A 10,724-nucleotide genomic window follows, 5' to 3' on the forward strand; every position below is an offset into this window, starting at 1 on the left:
CATACATATTCCATTACCTCTCTAAACACCAGTTAGTCCCTCTCCTCTTCACAGACCTGCTTGCCTCCCACCCTTCTGCACACGCCCCTCGCACGTGCACACACATACGCATACAGATAACGCCTCGTGATCTATCTGCAGGCTACACGTGACACAATCTGGGCAGGTAATCACTCACAGGTTTTCCTTTCACTATCTACCCCTCACGATAGGTTTTACCGTCTCAGTATTTTTGCGTTACTGTTATTTTTATCGCCCCCTGAAATCTTAAAAATTCCTAAGAAGTTTTCATTTGGGTCTTGTATTTTCCTTCCCTACAGGTATTTATATATTCCTGCCTTCATTTTATCAGTACATTTGTCGAATGATTTTGAGAGTTTAAAAGTTTAATCTCTTCAGTCCGAGCGCTTTTTTTTTTTTTTTTTTTTTTTTCTGGTTACCGTCAGACGATTTAATTCAGGTCGAGTGACACTCCTGGGTGACTGGGTCCGAAACAGTGTTGAACAACACCGTCAAGCCGATTATATGGCCACCAAGAGACGGTATTATTCAGCTTAACCACTTCATTACAGAAAGATTCCTCAAACTATAGCTTTTCTTTTTTTTCTTTCTTTTTTTTTTTTTTTTTAGCTGTTAAGTGACAAGGCATCCAACTCCTTTCAGTTCCGTTGTTAGCCAGGTGTAGCCAGACTTCAGGGCAGATCTGACTAATAACCAACAAAACTCGTCTCTACCGCGTAACAAAGTCTCATCAAATTTATGGAAGCACGACTTAGTATTCAGGGTGTTATAGCGGCCCAGTTTTCCTTGGTGAAGAAAAAAGATAAAGAAATAATAAGAAAAGAAAGACAGAAAGAAAGTAAAACGGCGCTGAATTAGAGGGTGAGGGTAGGGAGGAAAGAGAAAGGAAATGGAGAAAGAGAGAAAAGGGCTGTGATGGAGGGGAGGAGATGATAGGGAGAGAGAGAAGAAGGGGGAAAGAAAGAGAGGGAAGGGAGGAAGAGAGGAAAGAGATGGAGGGGAAAAAGGGGAGAGACAGAGGGGAGTGCTGGAGGTGGAAAACTTGGGTCGTTAAAACATGTGGGGCAGAAAATGAGTGAGTCTACGTGACACTTGATACCAGGGGCGTGAGAGAGAGAGAGAGAGAGAGAGGATACAAATGAAGGATCACTGACGACCAAAAAAGAAAAAAAAGTGATGAAATAGGGAGACAGAACAGACAGAAGCGAAGGCCAACTGTAATATATCCCAAAACAGTCGCCCCTTCAATATCATGACGTCTCTCTCTCTCTCTCTCTCTCTCTCTCTCTCTCTCTCATTTCATGCTTTTTACACCAAACTGCCATTCATATCGAGAAAGATCTCCCGTAGTGAAGAGGTTAAAATAATTCATAATCCCTTCATTTCCACAGATATTTCCTAAGTAGAATTAAATAGTACGAAGGAAGTCCGAATTAGAGGCTAAAAATTGGTGTATTGAAGCGGCTGATCGAACATTTTTTTTTTTTAATGCAAGGAAGAAGGAACCAAAGGCCAGAAACCCGCAAGATTGTTTCCTCCAACAAAACATTAAAACAAGATAACAGAGAGCCAAATTCAAGAGCCGTTCATTTCGAGATGTCTGGACACACTGCGTTTGAAAGACAGGAGGTCAGAGGCAGTAGGAAATACAGACAGAGGTAGACAGTTCCAGAGATGACCTGTTGCATACATGAAGGGCTGGGAGTAACGTAAAACTTTAGGCTTAGGTTTCACTTCTAGGTGGTATAGAGGAAATTGTACCACCACTTCCGTAGAAAACTTATTTAGCGTATTACACTTTAACGTTGCCTTGGATGTTGTTTATGTCGTTTCAGTATCAACGTTGCTCCAGTAATACGTTAGAGGATAATGAGGTGTAAAGTGCAGAGTAAGTCGATAAGAATGATGTGTTACGAAATCATCAGTGCCACGAAGAATATGATCCCATAGTCTCATTTTCGTGTGTGTTTTTAGTCCTCAAATTGTTACTTAGTAGCTTAGTTAAGGGTTTGTCATATTTTTCTCCATATAAATCGTCTGCAGACCATATATAAATGTTGAGTCGAGTCCACTGCTGATTTGGAGCTTTGATTAATCCTCATTATAGGAGTAACAATTATTTCCTTTATGAATGCTTAGTAAGTATTAAACGTAGGGTAATAGTATTCATTCTAACGGGCATTAAAACAAGCCAGGATAACATTGTACCCTTTAGAATCAACCCAGGATAACTTTGTACCCTTTAGAATCAACCCAGGATAACTTTGTACCCTTTAGAATCAATCTAGGATAACTTTGTACCCTTTAGAATCAACCCAGGATAACTTTGTACCCTTTAGAATCAACCCAGGATAACTTTGTACCCTTTAGAATCAACCCAGGATAACTTTGTACCCTTTAGAATCAACCTAGAATAACTTTGTACCCTTTAGAATCAACCTAGAGTAACTTTGAACCCTTTAGAATCAACCTAGAATAACTTTGTACCCTTTAGAATCAACCTAGAATAACTTTGTACCCTTTAGAATCAACCTAAAATAACTTTGTACTCTTTAGAATCAACCTAGAGTAACTTTGTGCCCTTTAGAATCGAACCAAGATGACTTTGTACCCCTTAGAATCAACCCAGAAAAACTTTACAACCTTTCTACGGTCGGGCTTTTAGAATATTAAGAGGAAAATCGGAGTTCTGATGATGCCAGTTGATGTCTGAAGGTTAGGGAAATTAGAGTGCGTAAAATGATTATGACTTTGAGACGAGGCGACTGGGGAAACACTCAGTATTTCAGTGTAAGGTACAGAAATAACCCGGAGTGGGGGAAGAGTGGGGCGAGGAGGAGGAGGAGGAAGAAGAGATCGGGGGGAAGAGGCAGGAACGAAGGGAGGGAGAAGGATACGAAAGATGAGGAAAAGGGAAAGAAGAAGCACAGAGGAGGAAAAGAAGAATCAGGGGGAAAGAGATGTGTAAGGGAGAGATGAGGTAAGTAGGAAGGGGAGAAGAATCAGGGAGAAAGAGGAAGAGAAGGGAGAAAGGAGAGTGGTGGAGGAGGAGAAAGGGGAGGAGAAGAGAGAAATGAAACAGGGAGAAAGGCATGTGGTGGTGAAGGAGCAAGGGAAGAAAAAGCAGGGAGAAAGAGGAGAAGAGAGAAAAGAAACAGGGAGAAGGGAGAGGGGTGGAGGAGGAGGAATGGTAGCATGAGAAAATGAAAGAGAAGGTAGGAGGGATAGAATAAATAAGAAAAGAAAAAATGAGAATTGAAAGGACAACCTCCCTCCCAGAAGAGGATAAGTAGAGTGACAATGGAGATAGATCAGTAGAAGGAAATAAAGTGATAAGAAGGTACACTAAAAAGGGGGATGTTTGTGTGTGTGTGTGTGTGTGTGTGTGTGTGTGTGTGTGAGAGAGAGAGAGAGAGAGAGAGAGAGAGAGAGAGAGAGAGAGAGAGAGAGAGAGAATGGCAAGGACGAAGAGCATATGATCACAGGAAAAGAAAAAGAAAATACAGTAACTTCAAAAACAAAAGAAGTATAAGAAAGGAGAGGAAAACTGCTAAGTAAATTGGAAGATGAGGAGAAAACAGAAGCGAAGAGGAGCAGGAGGAGAAGGAGAGGCAGCAAGGAAAGGAGGAGAGTTAGGAGGAGAACTCACGCGAAGAGGAAGAGGAGGAAGAGAAGACAGGTAAAGAGGAGGGAAAAGCAGGAGGAGGAGAAAGAAAAGCGGGTGAAGGTGAAGAAGAGAGAAAAGACCTGGAAGAGGAGGAACGATGAATAGAAGGAGAAGAAACGAGGAAGTTAGATGACGAGGAGAAGAATGAACAGGGACGGAGAAAGAAAACGGGGGATAAGGAAGGGGAAAAGGAAAGGAGGAAAAAAAATAAAGAAGAGGAAGTGGAGGAAGGGAGGGAACAGAGGAAATAGTTAAGGAGATGGAAATGTAAAAGGAAGAGAAAATAAGAAGGCAAGTGCAGAAGGAAAAGAGGAGAGATGGAGAGGTGTAGACAGTAGAAGATGAAAAGAAAGAGAAAGAGGAGGTGGAAGGAGTGGAGGAAAAGAAGAAGGAAGAGGAGAAAGAGGAAAAGAAGAAGGAAGAGAAGGACGAGGAAAAGAAGAAGGAAGAGGAGGAGGAGGGGAGCCGACTGTTGTGACTACCTGAACGCATTTTGCATAATTCAGCCGGGAATTTATCGCGGTTCTCCCTCATCTCTCGTTTCTTTATCTGCGACTCTCTCCATTGCTCCCTACTTCACCCTTTCCCCCCTGTCTTCCCCCTTCCCTGCCCTCCCTTAAGCGTTCCCTATCTCTTCCCTGTAGCGCCCCCTGCTTTCCCCTCCCACCCTAATTTCCCTTTAGCTATCACTACTTCCTCTCTCCATACCCATGCACTTCCTCCTCTCTTCACCTTTCCCCTTCCTTTTCATCCTGCCTCTTCCTTATCATTCTTCATCTCCCTCTACCTCTTAGCCTGCTTCCCTCTCATTCCTCTCCCCTTTACTTCCTCCTTCCCTTTTCCTCATCTCTTCCTACCGTCCCCTCATCATTCCCTCCACGCCTTTCTTCTCCCCATCGCATCTTACCTTTCCTTCTTCGTTTCCCCATCGTCCCCTGCCTCTCTCTTCCTGCTCCCAATACTTCCTTCCTCCTCCCCGCCTCTTCCCACGGTTTCTGCCTCCCACCTCCTCCTCCGCTCCCTTCCTTCTCTTCTCTTCCTCCACTCACTTCCTTCCTCGTCTGCTCCCTTCCTCCTCCTCCTCCTCCTCCTCTTCCTCCATTCCCCTACTCCGTCCTTCTCCCCCTTCATTCCCTTCCGGCCCCCTCCTCCCTCTACCTCCTTCCGTTCCGCCCCTACGTTCCCTTCTCCTCTCCCCTCCGCTCCCTTCTTCTCCCCCCTTCCTCTTCCTTTCTGCTTCCTTCCTCCCCCACCTCCTAAATACTCTCAGCAGCTGGTGGCGCCTCATTACTATGTCTTTGGTGATCATTGAGAGCTTCTTTAGGCAAAACACAGACGTCTTCGTAAACTTTAAAACACGTGATTGGATGGATGGCTCTGTTTACACACCTGACAATGACTGGGTTACATGTGTGTGTGTGTGTGTGTGTGTGTGTGTGTGTGTGTGTGTGTGTGTGTGTGTGTGTGTGTGTGTTTGAAGCTACCTACATTCCTTTTTCACATATATCTTCTGTCTTAAATTTTCAAGTTTTGATTTTATAGTGCGATTGCCTACTCCTGTGTGTGTGTGTGTGTATTCGTTTATTATTTATTTATTCATTCATTTAATTTGTTCAGTTTTCTCTAGAAAGAATAAAATTTTCAGGTTTAATGCCTTTGGTTATTGCATTCTTTTTTCTTTCACTCTTTCTCTCAAAACAAAATAAAGGAAAGCAAAACAAAACAAAAAATCCGTTTGACCAAGAAACATCACTTTCTTGCACCGGAGAGGTAATCCGCCCCCACCCACGTTTGATGCAAAGGTTTCGGTGAGGGAAGGGCTGGGGTACTAGAGCAGCAGCCCAAAGTTAAAGAGGAAGAGCAGGTGGTGAGCTGATAACCAGATGAGTTTATGTAATCCTTAAAAATGCTGGACAGGAGTAGGACAGGCAAAAATTCAGTAACCAAGCATGAAGTAAAGTAGCAAATGCCGATATTGTTGTTACTGGTGCTGCTGCTGCTGTTGATGATGATGATGATAATGATGATGATGATGTACCACTTGTCTATTGTCTTCACTTAAGTTATATTTTCTTATGCCACATTTTCTTACAGTGCATTCGGGGTTCATTTCAGGCTGCTGGGTGGAAAGTGGAAATGTGATCCGCGGGACTGAGATGAACGAAAATAATAAAGGCCGTCACACTGCTCTTAACTTCCGCCGTCCTCGCCATTCTAGACCTCTCAGGATATCGTCATTTCTCTCCACATTCGGTGAGTAGATGGCTTTGTACTGTTGTAGTCAGTGATCCTTTTACACGTCTAGAGGCTCCGGGAAATTGAAGTGAGATTGCAACCCTTCCAGTTTGAGTAAATTTTAATAGCTTTGACAGTTTTGAGGCTGTGTAAAAGAACTATTGACTTAACTATACATATATTTTTTCGTTTGTTTTTCGTTTGTTCTTTCCGCATGACATTAAGAAGGGTCATCAGTTTACTTTGACTTCATGGTAAGTTTGTGGTGATGAATAATGAAGTACCCGAGTTACGATCACCAGTTTCTGCTCCCTTTTCTTAAGTAAATGAATATATATATAGTTTTTTTCCTTAAGATTTTAGTACGGCATTTTATAATTTCCTTTAATCGGTGTAATATGACTGCATGGTAAGCTTGTGGCAGTATGTGGCGGGGGACCCCAAATTCGGAAAAGCAAGGGTCATATTTATAAGCCTTGTTAAGCTGGAGTTGCGCTTGATATTGCTTGTACGAGTATATACGTTAGTCTTCCCTCGTACAGCTGCCAAACACTTCACAGCCAAACCAAGGTGAATATGGGAGTGAAGAATACGACCACACAGACCGGTTTCTACATTATTTCGCCTCTGTAGAGACTTGTTTGTGGTAAGAATTGGTCAAGATCTTTTATGAATACAGTGCCAGGATTAGATGCACCTTTGAGCAGGGTGGCAAGGCAAAAAGAGGCGGAAGTGCGAGGGATGAGGGTAGAAATGGGAGAAAGAAGATGGGTAGATTTGGAGGGAAGATGAATATAGATGTAGTGTGAGGGTAGAAGGTAAAGGCGGCGGGAAGGGTGGATACGGAAAGCCGTAGGAGAGTAAATGGTAGAGATAAGGGGAGGGTAGAAATGGAGTAGGAGGAAAGATTGTAGAGATGGTGAGGACAGAGACAGAGTAGGGGGGAAGATGGTAGAGTTGAGACGGGAAAAGGTAGTTCGGAGGGGAACAAGACAAAGGACATCTTTGATATCCGCACACTCCCCAACCATATCCACCACACCAGCGCATCCTAAAAGGCGTCCTACGTCTTTGAACACACCCTTCACACAGGACATCACACTCGCGTCGGACACCCTAGTCACGCCTCAGACGCGCACCACCTATAAGCACCACCTCGTCCCCATAAGGCTTAGGCCCCATCCTTATAGAGGGTACAGTGAATGAATGAGAGTGAGTGAGTGACACAGTTAGGAACACACACTGGATTTAGCCGCCCCTGGATAAACCGAGAGAGAAGAGAACAGAAATGAATGGAATGAGAAGCAGGGATGAGGATGGTACTGTACATGGGAAGCAAATAACAGCTGACCTATTGATCCTGTCAGTGCCACAGTTATACAGTATGTTATAATTAGAGTATGATGTGTACTGTTAACCCCTTTAACCATTGAAGGTACAGACGACAAGATATCATCATCATCATCATCATCATCATCATCAGACTAATCCTATTTGTACTAATATAATGGATGCAGACGTGGAGTCATTACCATCTTTGAAGATGGAGATGGTGAATTTAGGCCATATTAAAGTGAAAAGAGTATAATGTACTAAAATTTTTACTCACTCATCTTTCCAGCCACCGAATTAATAAGCCATAGAAAACAACACAAGATGACGATAAAAGACTGTATCAAATTAACCTCTAGGTGAAAGGGCTGGAGGCAAGGCCACCGTAGTCCAGAGAATTTAAAACGGAAGATAAGCCTATACTCTTCGTGGCATTATTTGACCGAAAAATCTCGAGTCGTCTCTTGGGGATGCGAATCTATTAGCGCAAAACATGACAGGCACTCTGATAAGACGACACTTGGATTAAATATGCATTCGTGACGACCCACCTACACAGGCAAAACAGTCAGGAGGAAGTGTTGTTAGTGGCTGAAATTTACGCGCGCGCGCGCGCGCGCGCGCGCGCACACACACACACACACACACACACACACACACACACACACACACACACACACACACACACACACACACACACACACACACACACACACACACACACGGAGTGGAGTGAGGTCTCTGAAGCGTGATATGTATGTGCATGGATCGTTCTTACCTTCCATTTTCTTTGAGACTCAGGAAGGAATGGGGGCTTTGATAGAGCTTGTGATGTCAGAGAAAGAGGTTGTTTGGGTAAAGAGGGAGATGGAGGGACAGGAGGATGGTGGGAGAGGAATATGGAAGAGGAAGTGGAAGAGAAAACATAGAGGAGAGAAAGATTTTGCTCGATTGTTTGTTTCATGGAAATGAGCGGAATAAAAGGTTCACAAAGACTTTTGAGGTTGACAAAAGAGATAAACTTGATTAGAGTGAGAATGATTTTTTTTCTATAGGCTTGCCAGAGGGAGATGGAGTTGATAAGGTTGAGAATGATTGGCTGAGCCGATACCTTGCAGTCTGGCGGCTCAGGCCATGGTGACTGCAAGGGGAACACTTTTTGTCTGATCCCTCACAGTGAACCTTCCTAGTATGGTAGCACCTGACTAGTATAGCTCCACTGATCACAGGGATACACAAGCTTCTTCGCCCCGGCAAGGCAGTGTTCCATCGAAGAAGACCCCCACCATTACCATCATTAATGATATTGTTGTTGGTAATGGTATGGCTTGGTTGTAGCTGTTATTATCCAAGCTACAACCAGTCCACACCATATTACCATCAACAATAAGATACTTGATGGTAATGGTGTGGGTGGTTGTGGCTGCATATTGTCCAAGCCACAACCACCATCACAACCACACCACCTCCTCAGTCAACACACTCCACCTCGCCCGTCCAAAGCATATCATCAACGTCCTTCCAGTCCTGCTCTTCGCTCTCAGGGGACAGCAGTTCTGCACAACCAAAATCAACCAACCGAGCCTCGTACTCCCCTGGGCATCCACACACCAGAACATTCTCATTATGGATGTCACCGTGACTGTATCCTGCCCTATGAAGCTCTGCAATTTTACTCCTGACCTCAGAGTCGATTTGGGTCCTGTCAGCAGGGGATGCGGTGCGATAAACCTTAGCCAAGGGGGAGCCCTCACAATACTCCATCATGATCACGGGCATGTCAGAACAAAGGAGGTACACTCGAGGCGCTCCCCCGGCACCATTGAGATCTGCCATGACATCGGCCTGCTCCTTCATAATGCTCATATCACCTCCAACTTTCATACAGGCATTTTTGCCTTTGTACCGCACCAGCAACACCTCGCCTTCCACACCGGACCCAATCTTCTTCAGGATACTCACCTCACGCATGACCTTTCTGTACTTCTTCCTGACCAGCTTCTTCTCACCAAGCCCCAGCTGCCTCATCCCCTCCTCAATACCCCCTACACTAGACATTTTGAAGTGTAGGTAGTGTTATTTATCTGTGTTATATGATCGCGGGATAAATAACACGGAGTTGCTCAGGAAAAAGAAAATCTCCAAAGCATGTTTAGGCCTACCGGTCGGGGCACTTCATTTGAAATGCTTGTAGTGAAAGTGGAACTTTATTTCAGGCTGAAACTTGTAATGCAGGGTAGGTCTCTGGTGACCGGGGTGGGGGTGATGGGGAAGGTGGGGTAGGAGGGGCAGACGAAGGAGATGGAAGGGGAAGAGACGGGGGGGGAGGTGAGAAGGGAAGAGGCGGTGGAGAGGATGACTGGAAGATGGGATGATAGGGGAAAGGAGGAGGATGGGGTGACAAGAAGGAGGATGAGGGGGTCGGAAGGGGAGAGATGGGAAGGAGGGATGACTGAAGTAGAAATGGGAATGAGGTGATAAGGGAAGGATGTGAGTGAGAATGAGACGGGAAGGAGGAAGTAGTGGTTAAATGAGAAGAAGGAGCACGGGGTGAGAGGAGGGAGGAAGATGGGATTTTATTGTAACCCGGGGCTCACGTGGACCTGAACCTGGAGTACTGCAGACTGATCTTACCTTTCTCCTGTAGTCTTCTATCGCCCTTTCGAGGAACAGATTGAAGGACCTTTGTAAAATAGAGCAGTTGAGTCAGCCAGAAATGGCAGTGGGTCGAACGGGGAAAAATGGGGGAGAAACGGCTAAGAAGGGAGAGGAGAAGGGGCAGAAGAAGGGGGTGCTTAAGTGGTAGAAGTAATGAGAAAGGATGAACGGAAAAGGGATGGGGTACGGCGAGAGGGTAAGGAGAAGGGCGACAGGGTTGTCGGGGGAAGAGGTAGAAGAAAGGAGGGTGGAGTCGATAAAGGAAAGAAGAAAAGAATGGCAGTGATACTCCTCTCCATTCCTTCCAGAAATCACCCCTATACATCTTCACTATTTCCATCCCCAGTCACCCCCTTCCACCATCATCACCTCCACGCCCTGTCACACACACACACACACACACACACACACACACACACACACACACACACATCTGGTGGCAGAGTTGATAAAATGTTGGACTGAATATACTCGACTGCATGAAGATTAGGCGACCCATCCGCCTGTGCCTACACCTCACTCCTGCCCCAGTGATGCTTGGTAGTGTGTCGGCGCTCCTCTAGATTAGCCATAGTTAGCCTGACCTTTAGATCAAGATAGAAGATTAGTCGCTGTGTATTTTTAGCCCCTGACAGCAGTGAATAAATAAGATTAAAATTCTCTCTCTCTCTCTCTCTCTCTCTCTCTCTCTCTCTCCAAACTTCCCTCATTCCAACTGCCTCAATAGTTGCTTCCGGTTCTCCTTTCACTTCCCTTCATCTCCACTCTGACGTAATTCGGAGGTCGTTCGCACCCCTTTTTAACTGCTGTG

General features: G+C 44.9%; 1 protein-coding gene across 1 annotated transcript; it reads right to left on the minus strand.

Moving 5' to 3' along the window:
* Positions 1–8,725: 8,725 nt before the first annotated feature.
* On the minus strand, positions 8,726–9,313 carry LOC145415469 (mitogen-activated protein kinase kinase kinase kinase 5-like). The gene has a single exon (XM_080284744.1). The coding sequence runs from the start codon at positions 9,311–9,313 to the stop codon at positions 8,726–8,728; it is 588 nt and encodes a 195-aa protein (XP_080140870.1).
* Between the last annotated feature and the right edge of the window lie 1,411 nt (positions 9,314–10,724).

Source organism: Coenobita brevimanus, chromosome 102 (genome assembly GCF_032717465.1).
Source record: "Coenobita brevimanus isolate Jiangsu-jjx chromosome 102, ASM3271746v2, whole genome shotgun sequence".
In the NCBI taxonomy this organism is placed as follows: Eukaryota; Metazoa; Arthropoda; class Malacostraca; order Decapoda; family Coenobitidae; genus Coenobita; species Coenobita brevimanus.